This window comes from Lissotriton vulgaris, unplaced genomic scaffold, assembly GCF_964263255.1.
Source record: "Lissotriton vulgaris unplaced genomic scaffold, aLisVul1.2 SCAFFOLD_1581, whole genome shotgun sequence".
Lineage (NCBI taxonomy): Eukaryota > Metazoa > Chordata > Amphibia > Caudata > Salamandridae > Lissotriton > Lissotriton vulgaris.
Genome location: NW_028242962.1, coordinates 105,660 through 126,448, shown reverse-complemented (window position 1 = coordinate 126,448; position 20,789 = coordinate 105,660). Strand labels below are relative to the sequence as shown.

At 43.4% G+C, this 20,789-nt stretch overlaps 1 protein-coding gene across 1 annotated transcript in view; it reads left to right on the top strand.

The window, feature by feature from the left end:
- Positions 1-20,789, top strand: part of RAD18 (RAD18 E3 ubiquitin protein ligase) — a 431,063-nt gene that overhangs the window by 372,717 nt on the left and 37,557 nt on the right. Inside the window, exon 10 of the mRNA XM_086948442.1 lies at positions 18,661-18,783. Within this exon, the coding sequence (XP_086804568.1) occupies positions 18,661-18,783 (123 nt within the window). The remainder of the gene's footprint in view (positions 1-18,660; positions 18,784-20,789) is intronic.

Genomic DNA, 20,789 nt, shown 5'->3' with positions numbered 1-20,789 from the left:
TCTCCGGCTGGCTGGCTGGCAGTCTGGTTGGCAGCCTTGGGTTGATAATCCAACTCTATTAGAATTAGAGCTGTTGCTTAAATGGTGCTGGCAGGTTAGCAGAAGATAAATAGTGCCTGATTAAATACTTTGATAGCACGTTGATAGTATTTTAGAAAGCGCTATGATATCCCTTAGCGCCAGGGTTGTACCGGGATTAAATTCACCCTTCGGGATTGCAGCTGGCCAGTGAATTGAGCGGCGTTATCATCACAGCGTGAATCTCCGCGCTCACGCCAGCATTCAACCCACTTACGATCTGCCACCTCCCATCTGATGCAATGTGCCTGGAGCCTTGGATTTGATTTGTAGCGGCGTTGTTTTCCCAGCGCGTAACTCCGCACTCACGCCTGCATGCGACCTGCGTTCCACCAGTATGTAGCGGTCCTGGGCTGGCTGGCCTCTCCGATGTCAAAGGTTTTCGTAGGGGAAATGTGACCTCCCACTGGTGGCTGGTCTCTACTCCCGTTGCTCTCACCTTCCCAAGTTTCCCAAGCCTGTCTGCCCTATAGGTGAAGGACAGCTGCCGTCAGGGAGAGAGCGGGGTTGAGGGCGGGAAGGAAGATATAAGCACTTGTAGCAGTGTAGCAGTGTGGCTAATAATGGCTAGTAATGGCTAATAATGGCTAGTAATGTGGGGTAACCGATAAGTCCTGTTTGGTGTTCTCGTGGTTCGTGATTTTGGGCAATTACCCGTAGCCCCTAGCACCCCTCGCGGCTCAGTTTACTCACCGATGCCGAGGCCAGGAGGGGGCCGGCTCGTGCAGCAGCTCTGTTGTTCCGCAGTCTTCGCTGTCTCTGCACCACTCCACTCCGAGACGCTCAGAGACGCTCCCCCGTACAGGGTTCGGGATGCCCCCCGTGGGGTGCTGTTGGGGTACTGTTGTCCCTCTCGGTCTCGCCCGGGTGCCGGAGGGTTTTAGCCGGCCTGGGTGTCCATGAGACTCTAGAGACTCTGGCAGGGCAGGCCAGACAAGCAGGGGGGTCAGGCTTTCCACTAGGATAGTGCAGCGCTGCTACAGGGTAGCTGCACGGGTTCGAGGTTTACTTCGCGGCTTCTCCCGCAGTGTCTCCCTCTGCGGTGGGAGGGCTCAGATGCCGGCTTCAGCTGAATGCTGACCTGCCTACGGCCTCCTGGCCGGCCGGGAGCCGCAGTCCGCCGATAGTTACTAGCCGCTGAAAAATGCAGGGGCGGCAGGCGGCAGAGAACTATTTTTAGCGCTCTCCGGCTTCTGACTTCTGGCTCTCACCGGGTGGTGTGCGCTTCTCTGGCAGCAGGCACTGGCAGCAGGCACCGGCGGCGGCCGGCGGCACCGGCAGCAGCAACGGTCTGCTTTCTGGCGTTCTCTGGCGTTCGCCTCTCGTTGCTCTCTGGCGATCAGAAAAAACGCTTAAGATTGCAAAAGGCCACAACAGATATCTTAGTGAAATGCATAAACGTCTACTACTGCTCTAACCTTATTTGGGGGTAGCAATGCTTTGCCTCTGTCTGCAACAGTTGTCTCACTTTAGCACTCATCTTATGCATAATATTGCATATGCCACTTTTGTCGCATGGATCCCTAGTCACGGGACTGCAAGGTGTTGATTGAACAATCACACCTCTTTGTGTTCGTTGTAAATCAGAGAATAAAACACAAGTCTATCTATCCCAGCTCAGAGCATTAGACTGTGGTTAGGAATGCAGAGAGCCACAAAGGGCTCGTAAAAAGGGCTCATAACTGTGTATTAAACTCTTGTCCTACATCTGTTATTTCAGATTAAAAAGTGCTAAGCCAGTCTTTTCCGTGACCTGTGCCCAATTCTGCAGTAATTTATATGAAACTTCAACTCCCGAAGGTCACGTTTGCTCAAATATGGAGCCTTTCAATACACGATGTGTTGTGTGTGAGATGTGTTTGGCGGCTGCATCGCCCAAATGTTGAAATTAATAAGGAGAAACAATAACAAGGCAGACTTTTGAGACATTTAAAGAGGAAACAAATGTGAATCAGCTCAATTGTCCTGGAAGGGGAGATTCTTTGTGTACCTGCTTGGAATCGTTTCTCACAGTCAGGAAACTTATTTCACACAGTTTGACTTCAGGGAATTTGTTGTTGTGTGTGGTGGTCCTGCAAAATTAAGGCCCAGTCGAGCATGGAGGGGCAGAACCTGGCCGAAAGAGCTGCTCTTCTTTGGCATGGTCACACGTCATGTCTTCTCAGGTTACATGTAGGGCAAGCCCTACGTGTTGGTGAGCTGGGCAGCTTCTCAGGACACTTTATCCCCGAGGTTTTGCCTATGCAAAATCTATTGGCTTTGTCAAGGTTTTTTTTTTAACATACTGCTGATGACTATATAGATGTAGCATAGTGGAAAGAGCTGCTGACTTGGAGACCTGGGTACAAGTCTCGGCGTCGGCTGAACATCCTGTGATCCTGGCCAAATCATGTAATCTCCCCAGTGCCTTAACGCCTTGCGTGCTGATGACGGCCCCGTCCGTCATGCAGCACGGTGGGCGTGTGCTGATGACGCCTGGGGGCCGTCATGAACCCGCCCACTCTTTAAAAGCGCCGCACAGGCGCAGAATCGCGGCCGCATGCAAGGGGTTAATAAACCAAAAAACAAACAAACTCACAAATGATGTCACCAAAGTTCGTTGGACAGGAATAGAGAACAAAAAGAAAAGTAGACAATTACAGCTTACGGCCAGCGCCCCGACATCTTAAAGCAGTCACCAAACAGCTGCAGTATTTATAATTAAATATTTTGACTCCAGGGTTATCATAGATTGAATTTTAAAAGCTCAGATCAGTTGTATTTTGTGCTCGATCACCATGCTCTGCTCACCATTTAACCCTGAGAACAAGCCAGGTTTAATAAGGGCACAGAAGAAAACGGCATAATTATGGCTACCGAATGCTGTTACGCGCAGATGAACTTTAAGCTGGTCGTTGAGTAGGGCGCAGTGCCGCCATGCCGGGAAGGAAGATTGCAGAGTAGCGACCAGCTGGCACCATGTGTACCGCGTGCATCTCTCTGACCCCACCAAGGTGGAAGAGGATAAACAGCCCAAGACTCGGATACTGTATCAAAACCAAAGAGCTGCGGACAGGAAGAACTGGGTTCGAGTCTCTGTGCTGGCTCAACATCCTGTGACTGTATGTAATCTACCCAGTGCCTAAAAAATAGCAAAAAAAAACAAACAAATGTGCCTGTGTAATGTAACTGTTGCTCATATAAAGTGCTCCAATACCTTCAGGTGGAGTAGAGAGGGGTGGGGATTTGCCCCAAACCACAGGACCAGGCAAGGGTGATGGAGAGGACACTGATCCATGTGCATGTTGTTTAAAAAAAAAAAAAAAGAGTACCTGCAGCCAGTGGAAGTAGACTGGCCACAGGTAGCAATACTTGGTCCAAGCTCTACGGCATAGACTAAGACTCCAGGAGGAAGTCAGAGGCCAGGAGGAGCTGCTGACCAATAGGAAGACACATACCTGTCAACTCACACAGTGCCACTGTGAGTTACACGATTTCGGCTCCCGTCACTCGGTCACTGGATGAGGAGCCAAAATCACACAGTAACAGGGAAAATGAGCTGAAAACCACTGTGAGCAGTGGATTTCCAGCTCGTTTACTAAGGCTGTAAGCAGCCAAAAAAGGTGTGAGAACACCCCAGGAGGTTGGCGACAGCCTGGATGACCTTTTTTTGGGGGAGTGAGTGGGGGCTTGGTGAGTAGCAGGTGCCTCTTAGCTCTCTGCACCCGGCCCCACCCACTCCAAGGCACCTGCCCCTCCGCACACGGTGAAGTTATTTTGTAAGTTGTCAGGTATGAAGACAGGAAATGAGAGTAACGTGGGAGCCAGCCGGAGGTAAATAAAGGCAAATAGTGGGCAGGCTCTAAGTCCTTTTTAGGTCTCACCTAGCGACGCAGCGCATGCGTTGCACGCCTTGGCGAGATCTATTGTTGTCGGTTTCTTGGCCGAAGGGGGACAGGACATGTGCACGTGTATGGAAGACAGGACATGTGAACGCGTACGTCTGACTGCATGTTCACGGTCACAGTGTTTCGCGTGCTCCCACCGCAATTTCACTTTCGCGCACTCAAACAATGCCCCCAATGCTGCCCGCGCTGTTCATCTGTGCTGTACTCAAGTAATGAAACAACATATTACAGGAAGGAAGGGGGGGTCCCTTCGCACCTTGTCCACAGAAGTTCCCGATTATTTATTTTTCAGAGAGTCTTAACCACCTTTATGCGCGATGGCCGAACTCCCGACTTCTATTCTCTTTAATTGGACTGAAACATGGTCTAGCGCAACGTTCGATGGAAATCGCTTTTGGGAGCTATCATGTTTAGCCCAGCCTTTGAACAAAACACATTTGCATGGGCATGTTTTCCTTGGAAATGTCAGCCATTTCGTAGGTGGTTTAACATATCTTGCATGTGGCGTTTTGGTCTGGTTTCAACTCAGCTGCTACTTTTTAGCAGAATATTAATTGGCCACGTGACAGCACTTCACTCCCAGGTGTTGGTGCACTGTTCTGCTCTCTTGTGTCCTTCGTTTCAAGCTCATCTGCAAAACGATATCAAGAAGAAGAGAAGGGAAGAACAACCAGAGAGGAAAGGGGCACCTAACTAGGGATAACTGCTGTGTGGTTTGTTTAAAATAACCCAAAAAATTGAGAATCCCCCTCCTTCCCATTAAAGAGCACCCTTTCCTTTAAAAAGCACAGCAACCGCAGCAAAGCAACTATGGACAAGCTGGAAACCGCATATGCATGCCTAGGGGGAAACAGGAGAAGTTAGGGCCTCAAAAACGAATCTCCGAGCCTTCCACTGAAAACAACCTGGTAAAGTATGTCAGAAAGAGAAATTACATAATTAACCATCAGAAAATGTAGACCATAATGTACTACATGGTGAGTAGTAGAAGTTTATAAAGAAACCCATGTGTAATATTTTATGACATTCTTTATTATATAATCATAAAACAAACAACAGCATTTTAAACCCACTGAATTAACAACACTGAACCCATGTTATCTCTTTTTACAAAATACTTTTAGTGACACTGGGTTTTAATTAACCCGCATTGAGGAAAACGTGCTTCTCCCCCTCTACCTCTACATTTCTCTCTAGCTCTTTGCTGCTGCCCTTTACCCTGTCCTCCTTGTTATTTCCCCCGACCCACACCCTCCTTCTGTTGTCCGTACCTTCTCCTCCCCCGCTCCCCTGTATATTGCTTTCCATCCAGTGGAATGCTGACCCCCCCCCCCACCATATTACTTTTACAACATTCTGGCCATCCATGTTGTTCGCCCCCACCATCCTGCAATTTGCACTACAATAGGTCTTGCATTTTAGATACTTTGACCTAATGGTATTATAAATGTCAATGCCTTTTATTATTGCGGGTGTTTTTCAAACATATAAATAAATGGCATTGTCATTTTTAATCCCAATAGGTTAAAATCTCGCAACTGCAAGACCTATTGCATTGCAACTGCTTGTTAATGTATTTTTTTATCACAAGATATTTCGCAAGTGCCGTGCACGCAAAACATACACATTGATGTTTTTTCCAATTTAGCTCCGACCCAGTCTTTTATCCATCCAAACCTAGACTTGTATCCCTCCACCCCATACACTCGTTATGTTATGAAGGTGGAACACTTTGGCTAGAATTGTCAGGGGCTCACACTTTTTATTAACCAAGCCAGAAGAACTGAATTCTAGTAAAAAGAGCACGAGGAAGGAAAGGAGTAGGGAAGGGGTAACACTTGACGGAAGTTAATAAGATGAAAGGGCACAAGATAAAGAGACATAATGAGGTTCACCCATAAGAATCTATAGCAAGGGTATTACAAAATAATGGGATAAAGGCATCCATGCAAGAATCTAAGGTTGTGAAGATTTCTAGAAGTGCCCTCCCAACTTTCCAAATCCCATCAAGTACTTCGGAAAATCATCTACTTAGATATGAGCAGCATCTCTAAATGTGAAAAAAACATCATAGGCAAATCAAAACAAACTCAAGAATTATGCACCCCTGAGCCTTTAAAAAGGAAACTATCTGTGTGAATGCAACATTACTTACAAATTTAAAAGTGATAATCACACTTGCTTTTCATTGCATCTTAATATTCTGTTTAGTAAAGATGTTCTCTTTTTAAAATTTAGCTGTGATCATTATTCACAAAACTTGGCAATTTAAAACCAGTTATTGTGTTATGGGATATTTTATTATAAACTTGCCATACGTCAAGCTAAATCTTCCTTTTAGTCTAAATACTTTGTAAAACGTAGAATAAAAGTTTCATTATACTTGATGCAATCAGACATGCACAAAGATACACCTAACCCCTAGTCCCTCCTTCAGACAAGAAAGTGTCCTGCATCATTAACTTGGCCGGAACTGTCATTATCATTTTTACAAATAAGTACTCTGCGACACCCCTCACAATAACCACTTTTATTTGCCCACGTTCTCCTCGTTGTCCATTTCCTCAAAGCACCCTCTTATGACAATAGCACAATTCAACCATCCTTTATCAATTCTCGCTCCCATTTTGCTGCCTCCCCCACTTAGACATTGTTAAGTTCCACCTTCACACTAGTTAAGTCCTCCCCTTGAAACTAGCCATATTCTTCCCCTCTAATTAACCACAATCTAGAACTTGAGAAACATGTAAACTACCACTCCACTGCTCTCTTCCCCTTCCTGAATAAGCTCCTCAAAAAAGTAGCATTGCAGCTTAAAAACCATGTTGATCATCACAACTTAATATAACCTTATTAGTGAGGCTTCTTTTTACCCAGGCTGCACTACCAAAACTGCAAACTGTTGTCATAGAGGACATCCTCTGAATCTCACATAAAGATGCTTCCACCTCTTTGGTGTCTCCCTAGTTAGGCACCGCTTGGAACATTTGTAAATCTGCTACATTCATTGGTCCCACCCTTACTTCCAAAAAGGAAATTGTTTTGATAATTACTGAACGCTTTGAACCCAACCTCTTTTACAATTCGCTTTCTATTTACCTTTCTAAGATCACACTGAAATGTTAAAATCCTACTGATCCAGCGGAAGCGTTCTTCTTACGATTTTGGTTCTGTTTGCTAATTATTTACTCTTTCAATTGCACTGGGCCCTTTCCGTTTAGATGCTCAATTCGAATTCATGTACCACCGAGGCAATGATCATCTGATGAATCTTTCTCCACCGATAGAAGGGGTGGAAATTAAGATGTCTAAACTCACTGTTACCTGTCAAATGAGGACCACTTATTGACAGCGAACTCACAAATAAAAAAAAATATTTTAATACACCATTCTCAAGACCATACTGTGAATACAAAGAATAGCAACTGGAAGTCCCAACCTGCTGCTGTCACTACACAGAATAAGAGAAAAAAGCAGCTGATATTCCGTCAGGGCTTGCTGATTCTTTCTACAAAGCATTTAAATTATCAATACAATGAAATGACAAATCAACAAGACTCAATAATAGACTCGGACAGATTTGGAATGAAATTGATTATTGTACTAGAGATGCAAAGTTCATCATAATCAGCAATTGCTTAAGCAGCTCAGTTAGAAATGTAACAGCTTTAATAAAAATGGCAAGCATTTAAGCAGGGGATTCAAATCAAAAATAGCCACAGGATTATAGGTATAACTACCAAATGGGCAGAAGGATAATTTGTAGACTAACAGCTCAGTTTCTAAGAGGCTGAAAATGAGTCTATTAACGGTGATTCCAAAAGCAAAGCATGACTATGATCTAAGAAAGGTGTGATATAAAAACGATGTCCATATGCCACCGACTGTAGTATAGGTTGTAAAGCTTTATTTCGACATTTTTGTCTTGAAACCATAAAACATTTTAAAAGTACATTCACTTACAAAAAAAAAAAACATGATCACTAAAAGTACAATAACTACGTCTGTAGTACATCAAGGGCAGTATCGTCAAGGGATATATACATTGAAAGTGGAAATACATTACTAATTCACTGTAAATATTTAACATACCAAATACAATCAATAGTCAATTACAGAACCAGATTTAAAAACATATCTACATTATATAAATAATTAAAAAAGCCAGTAAATTAAGAAGCATATTTTTTCTTTTTTGTAAAATTTATAAGTTTAAAAGATTTCCTATAGAAATCAGGGCTGCGGGGTATCAACCCCTATATTGTGACCCCAAATTTCTTCCTAATCAAGCAGACACTGAGGAGGTACCTACTGACTCCAAAAGCTACCAGCTGAGAGTTTGTAGATTTAAGTATCCTCTCTGCCTCTTTGTAAGATCTTAAGCCCAAATTTTTGCAAAGTGGTTTAATCCATTTCATGCGTGGGTATTTGTACACCGGGCAAAAGAAGAGGATATGGGCCTCATCTTCTTTATGTTTAAGATCACACAATTTACAAATATACAACTCATTTCCTGAGCTTTGTCCCCACCTACAGGTGTTTGCATTTATTTGTAAAACTCCATATCTATATTGTAAATATACAGTTTTAGCCAATGGTGGCTCAATTTCATCCATAAACTGCTCGAACATGGGTATATCCTTAAATTGCAAAAACTTCAGAGTTAAGGAACCGATACCACAATCATGTAAATATCCACTATTAACATAAGACCAAAAAGCAGCTTTTGCCTGTTCTTTACAGTTAGTTGTCAGTGCCAGTGGGTTATTCCAAAAATGTGATAATCCTATTTTGATGAACCAAGTTGATATGTGTCTCAGCCATTTAATTGAATTAAATGTATCAAATTCCTTGATTTCCAGTAATCCAAGTCTATAGTCAACGAGTTCCGGGGTAGACCATAATCTTACCCATTAAAGCAATGGCCTTAAACAACATAATAGATCTGTACGTTTTATATTAATATCCAGATATACAGGAGTTAGGGGCGTTCTTAGGGGTAATCTCAACAAGCGCCTGAAGAACGCATTTTCATCAATATCAAAAGTCTTTTTTGAATATGGTCCCCATATCTCTGCCCCGTATAGAGCTGCGGATTGAGCTTTAGCTTTGAATACTTCCATCGCCGGGGTTATGGCTTTGGAAGCACTCCCTCCGTGAATTTTTAAAATAGGAAGGGAACTATGTTTATATATCAGCCTGCTTTTTTCTAATTGGTTCTTCCAGGATATTTTGCCTAATGCCCAGGTAGTCAAAGAACTCCACATACTCTAATTTTGTGTTTTTTAGGACTAGGTTCTTCTTAAAAGTTTTTGGGGGATTAATGGCCATATACTTGGTCTTTGAGGAATTAATTTCTAGCCCCTTTACTTCGCAGTAATTATAGAATTGATTTACTAAATTTTGTAGTCCTTTAGTGGTTTGGGATATTAGAATGGTGTCATCGGCGAATAACAATGCTGTGATTGCCTCATTGCCCAATTTCGGGGATTTGTGGTTACATTGTGCCAGGAAGGGAGGGATATCGTTCACAAATAAGGAGAAAAGTGTGGGGGCCAGCACACACCCTTGTCGTACCCCCCTTTTTACTGGTATAGCCTTAGTCAATTCTCCATTTTTTCCCCACCTTACTTTTGCAAAATTATCTGTATGTAGCTTTATGAGGATTGTTAACAATTCGCCCGGAACACCCATTTTCCTCAGGGTATCCCAAAGAAGGGAGCGTGGAACAAGATCGAACGCCGCACGTAGATCCATAAATGCTACGTAAAGGCTACCCTTCTTTATTTGTACGTATTTCCAGCAGATGCACATAAACCTAAACACCTGGTCAACAGTACCTGTCTTGACTCTAAACCCCGCTTGATATTTGGAGAGGATTTTAGTTTCCTCCATCCAATCTAAAAGTCGATTTAAAATATGCCTGGCAAAAATTTTCTGTAAAATATCAATTAGACTAATCTGTCTGTAATTGGCTGGATTATAACGGTCCACTTTTTTAAAAATAGTAACTATTTCCGCCCCCTTCCACGTCTCGGGGATCGAGGTCCCTGCCAGTATTGAATTGCACAAAAAATTGATGTATGGGCACCATACATCAGTGTTATGGGTAAATAAGTCCCCGGGCAATTTATCAGGGCCTGGTGCCTTACCCGCCTTAGTGGCGTGTATTGCACGTAGGGTCTCTTCTTCACTAAATTGGGGTAGACCAGTACACAAGGACAGGCTATTTCCCTGTTCATTGGAACCCAAACACACATCTTCCGAGTCATATAACTTAAGGAAATGGTCGCACCATATTTCCTCGTCGAGGTAATAGTCCATATTGGAACGACCTATGTTGTTTTTTTTAGATATCAGACTCCAGAAGGTGCTTTGGTCATGCTTCCTAGCTGCATTTAAGAGATATTCCCAGACTGAGTTGTCCCATTCCTTTTTTGCCCGGGAGAGAGAGTTGTTATACTCTTGTCTACACTCTCTTATCTGCATCTGATCCTTAGACTTGAGAGCTTTAATTAAATTACCTTTCGCTAGGCGACACTGTTTATTATACCATGGGGTTTCTAATTCAAGTTGCCTACTTGTATTGCTTTTATCATTGCTACATGTTTTACTCAGAAGAGGGATTAAGGATTCTACCAAATGGTAGTGCATGTTGAGGACTTCCTGGGAGCCCAGACACAAATTATTATATAAGGAGATTGTGTCTGAAAAGGTATTATAAATACCAGCCAGTGTCTCTTTTTTCGCTAAGATGTATGGCCACTTTACAGCTCTTCTATTATTGGAGACCTCAACATCACCCGCCTCCCTTGTAGGCTCTAGTTCGACAAGCGGTTTAAAAAATAAATTAGAATGTAACCCCAGTTGTAATGGGAAATGGTCGCTTTCAGGCCTATTCTCAACTCGGAAGTCCAACAGTAAATACCACAGGTTAGTAGTAACCAGCATAAAGTCAATGAGTGATTTGGAGGTTCCCTTGCTGTATGTGTAATTTGCAGGTTTATCGGAATCAAATCGACCATTACAGGCCCTTAACTCATTGGACACAGCTAGTTCAAAAATCTGTATAGCTGCCACTGAACTTTTGACTGTTTTCACACTATCTAGTGTGGGGATACTATGGGCCCTGTCTTCATCTTCTAGTATATTTTCAAGCCCCAGTACAGGTTCGAATTGACAGTTAAAATCCCCACCTATTATAACTTGAGGATTTGGTTCTAGTGTGTCCAAATACGAACTCAACTGTTCTACAACCATGGATTCCTTGTTATGTGAGTTGGGCCTGTTGTAAATATTTATAATGTACACGACCCCCATTTCCTTCGTAATCACTTTTACCCCAAGCAAATCATTAGAAGGGAGGCAAAGAGGCAGAACAACAACATTCAGGGTTATTCTTATCCAAATTATTAAACCCCCTGACGGTCTACCTCTTGTAGACGGAATTGTCCCACAATGAAAAGCCTTATAACCGAGTCTATGGATCATGTCAATTGCCCAGGTTTCTTGTAAGAGTATGATATCATGCTCTTCCATGAAAGAATTCCAGATACTATCACAAAGATTTCTCGTTACCCCTGCAATATTCCATGACAAAATTTTTACTTCCGACATTGTTTTAAATGGTTCTGTGCTACTAGGAGAGTCATTCATGACCATGTGTACATTTGGTAGTTCCCCCCTCATTGGTCGAACCGATGACCCATTACTAATAACTAATTCTTGACTTTCCATACATGCTGGGGAAGGCACATTTTTATCCGAGACAGTAAACACATCTACAGATGCCCCCCTTGGGCGTTCTCCAGCAATTCTAGCAGGCGGTAAACAAACCCATTTGGGTTTTGTTAGTTTCAGTTTCAGGAGCCACTATACATGATCTAACACACCGGCCCAGCAAAGCTTCATTAAGCGGAGAGAAAAGCTTTTCCCCGACTCGGGACTCTCCATCTTGTCAACAGCCCCACCATGACCAGTTTGTGTCCAAACCCATATTATGGCATTCCACCACCCGGTGTTGGGGGATCAAAAAACGAATACCTACTACTCCTCATGGCCTCGTGAGGTAGACCTCTATTGCTTGGCATTATTTGCTTTGGGTAGAAGGAACTAAGATCACATGTTCAAATTCCTGAATGTCCTCTCCGTTGTTCTTGGCTATACACATGGTGGGCTACTGAAGGATCTTTAAAGTTCACCAAAATGCAATCCCCCCTTATATCCTTTGGTCTAGTGCCCAACCAGTTAACTCTTCTAACGTGTATAACCTGACAATTAATAGTATGGTGTAGAGGCCTGTTTTCTCTGAGCCAATACAAGGTCTTGTTTTTAAGTTCATCGTAGGACTCCTTCCTATCTTGTTTCAAAGAAGGAACCCCAGTGAGGACTACCACGTACGGTTGGCAGCCAGGAGGAAGGTCAGCATTTGGAACATGTTTTGGCACTGTTTGACCTATGTTACAATCGGGTACTGGTTCCTTAACGTTGTTAGCTTTGATGTTTCCGCTAGCACAGTTGGCACTGCAATTGGTGGTACCTGCCCCTTCATCAGATCTCAGTGCCCTTAAAGTTTCAGTGATTGTAGGCACTTTCTTACTTATTGGGGGATCAGGTTTCCCTTTGCGTGGTGCTGGTCTTGGAGGGGCAGCAGTTTGTATCTCTGCAGTATTTTGCAATGCCCCAAGAGGGGCTGGTGGCGATCCCCCCTGTACAACAGGGCCTTTTTTCTGGGTCGAAGCCTTCTCTTTCCTTGGTTGTCGGATTTGCTCGAATGGATTTGTAGTTATCGGGCTTGATTCTCCCCTTGGCACATCAGCCCCGATTTTTGTGTGCATTTTAACTAACGATTTTAGTGCGAAAAAATTATCTAGTGAGACTTGTTCGAATTTGTCCAGGCGACCCGAAAGCCCTTTCAGTCTTTCGATCACAGGAAGAATCAGAGTTGACATTAAATGTTGGATCTGTTCCATCAAGGGTTTGTCTACAGATGGATCTTTTAAGCGATTAACCTTATCAAATTGGCAACTGTCCTGGACATTTGGAGGTTCCACCTCTTGTTGGTCGCCTCCTTTCTTAGTCTCAGTCCCTATGATTTTACAAGGAACGCCCTCTTTCGCATAGTTTTCCGTATTCTTTTGAAAGCTTTTGTTCTATGGCCCTTGCGCGGATTAGCTGGTCTTTTCCATTTTGATACTATACAGTTTGATTTTACCGGAGAGGCTAGTATTTGTTGTCGTGTAGGTGCTTCATGTATCACTATCGTGGGCAGAATGGGCGATTTTACTACTTATGTAGCTGGGTGATCCGGCACCACAGCAGCACTACTTGGGCTCCTATTTACCACCTCAGGGTTGGGTATAATGCCAAGATTTTCATGACTTTCCCTGAGCTCGATTGCACAGGGCTGCATATTGCCTGGTGTTGTAATTAGCAGGGGTACCGCTGGGTTAATATTAACGGGAGATGTAACCCGTACCAGTGCTCCCAAGGAGGAGCGCTTATGTTCAAGATATTCATGCGATAATCTTCGCTCTGCTAAGATAATCTCCTTCTCCACAACAGAAACTGCCCTGGTTATAAACTGGTCCATGGTGCCTATTGTAGAGTTTCCCCCTTTCCAGAGCGAGTTGACATGGGTGTATAGCTAGACATATATTATTATCAACAGTTTGCCCGGTCAGTATATCTGGAAAAGTCTGCGTTTACCGTGATCTGGTGCTTAGGGGGGTGGCCCGTCCCGGCCCCTGCTGGCCCCGGACGGCCACAGACGGCCCGCCCTTTGCCCGGGCTTCTCCCGGCGTCCCGCTCGCGTCCCGCAAGCGTCCCGCAAGGCGGTCCCTCACCAGATTTTGTAGGTGGGAGGGCGGCTGTGGGCGGGGCACTTAGGGGGCGCTGACCGGATGTTGGTTGGTCACGCAGGGACTCCTGTGAGAGAGTGTGTCCCTGCCGCGCGACTCCCCTGCAGCCTCTCAGCACCTCAGATGATCTGGAAGCACGGGGCAAACAGGCAGCGTTGGTGGGCAGTCCTCCCACGCAGCGGCTTCCGCGAAGCGGAAGCGGCAAGATGTAGCGCTGGTACAGGTACGGGTAAAAACAGGCAAGATGTCCTCACAGCGTCCCAGGGAATTTTCTGAGGGCATAGACCAAGCAGTCCAAAGGTAGCAAAAGTAAAAAAATCGAGTAGCATCCTAATCCGTTATGCAATGTAGCATGCTTCAGAAAGCATCTTAAAAGGAAAGTATGTAAGCTGTGTGTGCAAATAGGTGAATGGTATCTGCATGCATCTGTGCTTAAGAGTGAGTGTTGCGTGTGTTGCCCCTGCTTTGGAGTTTCTTTTTTATAAGTTCTTTAGTAAAGTCCTAGTGGCGTAACATCACACCACCATCGTAAGACCATCACATGGCTTATGGTCACATCATTTCAACTAAAATTATTGAAACACCAAGCTAATTTCCCATGCTTGCCATGAGAAACGAAACATTGCGAGTCCACACAGGCCTAACATTGCTAAACAGAAATACTAAGTTGCAGTTTATAGTCGTAGCTAAAATTCTATTCCCACAGGAAAATTTTGCTGTGAACATTTGAAAAAGATATGAATTATGTCAAGGGACTGTATTCTACAGAACAATCAAGTTACTTTATATCTTTGTAAATAACGATCCTTTTTATTCAATCAGGGGAAAGGTTAATACCAGTGAAAAAGCGTCTAGAAAAGAGGGCCTTGAAGTTAGCATCACATAGTTAAATGAAATACATTTTAACTCTACCTTAATTGTAATGAATTTAAATCAATTCACATATAATGTGTAAACTTTAACAAATATTATTGCATGAACTGTCTAATGTTAAAAAAATCCAACTACCACAACTTTTTTGCATTAATCTCATAAATGCATTTTTTTCAGAGTTCAAAATTTTAGTCTCATTTGATTTTTTTCATATTCTATAACATCTCGAATATCACTCTTTAACATATCAAGTTAATATATGTATTATTTAACTTCCAATATGCAAGATTAGTATTAAAGACATGTTACACAAAGTATACAAAATTATAAATACATCTCTTCCCCCCAGAAAGTGTAAAAATATGCAATTCAAATGTTTGCTCAAACATCAACAGAAAGTATCAGTTACCTGAGAATACAGTGGTATTCGCAGCTGTATAAATACGAAACATTTACATTTTCCTTTTGATGTAGAGAGCTATTCTTTTAGCCCGGAGGACACGGAGGTGGGCTGTGCAATTTAAAGTTAATTAAATTAAGTACATTTAAAAGCCGAGGTGTACGACTTCCAAAATACAGAACCAAGCTTTCAGTAGTCTTGATTCAATACATTCAGTTTGATTTTCAACCGAACAATTGGTCATTTGCAATATGCACCTTTTGTACACGGATGCAGCTACTGCGCTCATCAGCTACTGTAATGCAACTGGCATCCCATAGGCAATTGGGGCTGCTCCGATCACGTATTTCAGTTTTGGTGCTGGTCGCGCTTGTGTAATGTATGCAGCATGGGTGCTCCAGATCCAGCCTTTATCCAGCTCCTGAGGAATGCTCCATGTACCGGTCTATGTCGCGATCGGTCACATCCCATAAATTACCCAAAACTAGGGGGCTAAAGATCCAGTCACATCTGGCTCTGGCTGAAGGGGATACATGCTCATCTGGCTGTCGATTGTGTAGTCCTGCAATGGACTCAGCTCTTGAGTCACACGTTGGGCCATCAGCGGGGAGAAATGGCCCGAGTCATGTAGAGCCAAGCTGGATCCAAAAAGCCTCTTATCCACCATCTTGGAGCTTTGTGTCTCCAAATCTTTTTTGGCTGCTGCCGGCACTTGTGTGTCCCCGTGACATTCGGCCAACCTCTGATATAGGTCTGCCTGCTCTCCGGTGGCCATGCTCCTCCTTGTTTGAACTGCTGGCATGGAGTGCCTGCCGCTCCGAGAGGGCCCGCCGCCCTCTTCCGCTATCTTCGGCATCGGGGCACTCTTTCGCGGTCGGGCCATCTTCAGCCAAGTTTATATGTCATTGTTTAAATATTTATGCACCGATTTTTCTAAATGATGCATATTAACATTAGGTACCATATTACTAAACCACTTCATTTTATCACAATCTTCCATTTATAAGCATACGTTTAATTAGTGCCACTTCATTTATATGTATTAATGTTATTCCACATGTTTTCTTGATCACATTTTTTCAAAAGCACACTTTAACGATGCTTGTACTACACTTGTCTCTATTTCATGTAAACCTATCTATCTCGCATAATGTAAAATGTCAACCTTTTTGCGTGCTCTACCTATAATTGGGTTGTGTATTATAATTTTCAAAATCTTACTGTATCACTACTCATGGTACTGTCCTACTTGTCTACTCCGTACTCCGAAACCTTCTTCCTTGCTCTCTGATCTCCAGCTGTTTGTCTTGTGGGATATCCTTGCCTCAGGTCTGTTGCTCTTCCTATTGCTGTCTAACAGCCTGATTCATCATACTCCCGTTTTACGAGCCCCTAATAGCGATTCATAGCGAATCTCTATTAAGGACTCGCAAAACGGGATTCATGTAGGAATATGCAAAAAAAATGTGATTCCTACTAATTCCTTATTTGCGATTAGCAAATTGCTAATCGCAAATAAGGAATAACTCCCCATTCATTCCTATGGGCCAAAAGGCCCATAGGAATGAATGGGGAGTATTCCTTATTTGCGATTAGCAATTAGCTAATCGCAAATAAGATAGCGATTGAAAGGGTGCCAGGGGTGTCCAAAGGACACCCTGTAGCACCCCTTAAATGCCAATATGAACAGGGGTTGCGCACACACATGTCCAAAGGACATGTGTGTGTGCAACATGCAACTCAGAAAAATGCTTTTAAAAGCATTTTTCTGAGTTATCGCTGTTTACCACGAGGTTTGACCTCGCTGTAAATAGCGGCCCGAAATTGCGATTTCGCAATTTTTAAATGGATGATGAATTGCATTTAAGGAATCTCAAATAGAGATTTCTTAAATGTAATCCATCGCAAATTTGCGAAAACGCAATTACCGATTTTTGCATTTGGGATGATGAATCCCAAATGCAAAAATCTCACTCGCAAAGGGCCAGATTCTCAGAATCTGACCCTTTGCGAGCCGAATCGGGCTTCATGAATTAGGCTGATAGTCACTGTTGTGGCTCCTACTGCTCCTTGTTACGCTCTTTGCCCTCTTCCTGTACTTCCTCTTGTGTTCCATTATTTTTGCTGTCAGTGCTGTATACTTTGGTTAATTGGAGTAGGTGGGTCCCACCGGTACTCCTTTTTAGTGGTCAGAACTACTTACTTTTACTTATCAGACGCCGAGATAGAAAAGGACAAAGTATTTTTGCCATTTATACAGCAAAGTCTTTAAGCATAGGACTAGCACAGTGCAGTCCTTGCCGAGCTGCAAAATGACAAAAGCCATTTATCACTCCAGGCACAGTATTACAGCTTTGAATTGGTAAAATACCAACCAAGCCAACATGAAATGAGTAAAAGCAACCCCTGACACAGTGTTTCGCTCTAATTATCTATATACATATAACACCATAGGCTCTCTATATGCTCTCCCTTGTTCATGACAGTTTTTTTGTTATACATGTGCGTACAGCAGTTGCACAATGTAGATCATATTTAATCTGGGAACCAAGAGAGATAAAAATGTTTACTTTTTGGCCCTGTATGAGTGAAATTCTTATTAGTTAAATTTATAAAGCACTCAGCTACCCCAGATGGGTTTCCCAGAGCTAAGCATAGGTAGAAATATCTTCTCAGGCCTTAAAACAACCAGGTCTTCAGGTTTTTACCTCCATTGAACCGTTCTCTTGCAACTCGCCAGGCACTTGCACACATGCCTCCACGGTCACTAAACTCCCATTCCAGGGTAATTTCTGGATATTATGGGGCGGTGAAGAATTCAGCATGCCAGACCAGACTTGCCCAGTACTACTCCACCTTGACACGATGCGCACCATTCGTCTCAGGAGCCTGCAGCTAATTCCGCCTGCCATCAGAGAAGCCCTTCACCTCTTTAGCCTCCTGATTGCTTGTCTAAGTGACCACTTAAAAAAAGAAGTTCTGATTTTTAGGCAATACTGTGACCTCCAAATTTGCACCTTTCTGTTTGCACTTTCTGCAGTCGGTCAGCCAGGTGAAATAGAAAGAGAGAGCTCGGGTGAAGACATGTACCCCGCTTTATTATCTATGTGGGGCAGGTAATCAAGTAAACAGTTTGGAGGTAGTTTAGGAGTTGCGGTGAGCTCTGCACACCCCTTCTGCCCTCTGCTGGGAGGGAAATTGAATTACATCTGGTGTGTCCAGTGATGGGCCACAGACTCAGGAAGACAGCTAATGTGGCGTCTTGTTATGCCTCATTTACAGATTCATTAATATATATACTTTAAAACTGGATTGGGGGTTGAGAATTTGTCAGAAAGCTGTCTTTTTTTCAATCGTCTGTTCTTAATGTTTTGTCGTAACTTTTGCACTTACAGACACTGTTTTTATGTATCTCCACTGTTGCAGTTATTATTTCTGTAGAATGTGTCGCCACTTTATGTCGGTCCTTCTGAAGATGATGTGAATGCTCTTAACAATGGATAACATATTAAATACATTCTTGTGGAGAGGCATGTTTACATTGTCTTGCGTTCTTTTCCAGGGCAAAAGCACAAAAATGAATTTCAATTACTGATTGATCAAGTTAAAAACAGATGGCAAAAACCTGTGAAGAAGGAATTAGAGGAGGAGGAAAACGACCACAGAAAATCTCCAGCAAGATTAAGTAAGTGCTAACTGTTCTCTGTGAAGAATAAAAGAGCATTGGCTAAGAAAACGTGTCCTGTAACTGGCTCCAGATGAGCAGACAGTTCAGAATGTCAGATTTGTTATGACTGCTGTCAAAATGTACAGACAGAAAATTGGATTAAGAAAGGGAATACATTCAATACATTTAGAGGATGAAAGAGGACTGAGAAAAAGAGTCCTATCAAAAGATGTCTATGACAGACTGCACAATAGTCATCTCTCGCTTATGACAAAATACTAGTCAATTCCAATAGACGTATGAATAATGAGTGACGAACCCTGCACGTTAATAAAGATGTGCAGTAAGGCAAATTAATTCATATGTACACTGTAATTTATCAATATGACTATAATGTGATATAACCAGTGCTAATGTGAGAAGGTAAGGAGAAATCATCAGTCATGGGCTATCAATATAATGTGTGGCAGATCACACAAATCCCATATTTTCCTAAGATCATGGGTGCCTAACTGTTTCATCCTTTTATTAACCCTTTCTTTGCTGCCGTCGGCCATTGGCCGACGGCAGTACTACCTTCCCAGTGCTGCCGTCGGCCATTGGCCGACGCGGCCCCACCCGCGGACTGAAACGCCTGCACCGCGGCGGAATTACCGCCGCGGTTAACGGGTTATAACACAAATCACAACACAGTGGTTCCTCCAAGTGTGGCCAGGTCGTCTTGCTCCAAAAATCACTTTTATTCCCCCCAGCAGGGCGATAAAGCACCCACATGGAAGTTTGACCTCAGTTTTTTTTAAACAACATCCTAATGGCTTTTATCATTACAGCTGACATTACAACTGCAATTATGGTTCACAAAGGTTGAATGGATGATGGGTATCAAAAACATGTTCAATTTGATTCATTACTCTTCAGTTGTAATAATAATCTTTGATTTGGAGTGTCCAATATTTAATGCGTGGCTCCCTAGTGGCGTGGTACTGCCTTGGACAACAGAAGCTCGGTAATGGCCAGGGCCAATGATGGCTGTTATTGCCTGCTTCCATTGACGTTTGTTCCTGTCTTGACCCATTTAGACTCACTCCAGTCTGGGACCATTAATGCTCACTGCTGCCTGTAGTGACTAGTTATTTATTGCCTGGGGCCATGGGTGTTCTTTACTGCCTAAGAAAAATAAGGCGTATTACAGTCTGGGGTCATTCAAGGCTCATTACAGCCTGAAGACTTTGAAGCTTGTTAATGCCTGAGATCTGGTGTGCACATACATAGTCATACAGGCTTGTGGGTACCTTTTTTGTTTGCTTGTTGTGTGTGGCAGTTTGCCGGTGTGTGGAACTGTGTCTGCATAGATGTGTGTGGGTATGTTCCAGTGGTCACCAAACATTTTTTGCTCTGAGACCCCCCCCCCCCCCCCCCACCCCCCCTTAAGCAAACTGTTTTGAAGTTGGGCCCCTGCTAAAACTTCATGGCAAGACTTGGGCAAGCAGAAGGGTTGGGCCTTATGAGATCATTTTCAGGGGTTCTCTTTTTTTGGAGCTCTTAATCAACAATAAATGGAAAAGAGAGAATAGATCAAAAGAAAACAGAAATTGACAATAGCACACTAGTTCCCATAATGTGCGTGATTTGAGCCCCTCACACTCCTCTTGCCTAGTGCAACACACATGCTGGACTAATTCATCTGCGTCATTGAGTAGCTATCTCCTCTGCTTCTCGGCCCCTCCTTCACCACGCATGGCCATCACTCTAATCTCAAAACAGGCTTGAAATGAGCCCCCACATGTTGCCCGCCTCGTTTCAGCAAGGGTGCCATCAGCCCTAATGCTAGCAAGGATAATGAGCCTCCCTGCCTCTTTTGTAAAGTAAGACAGTCATCACTGTGATGCAGTGGACCCCTCAAACTCCTGGACCCCAGTGCCACTGCACCTGCTTCACTAATGAGAGCTACCGCCCTGTGAGGAGGGCAGTCTCCCCTGCCGCGTGTTAAAAATGGGCTTCCATCTTGCCCCATTCCACATTGC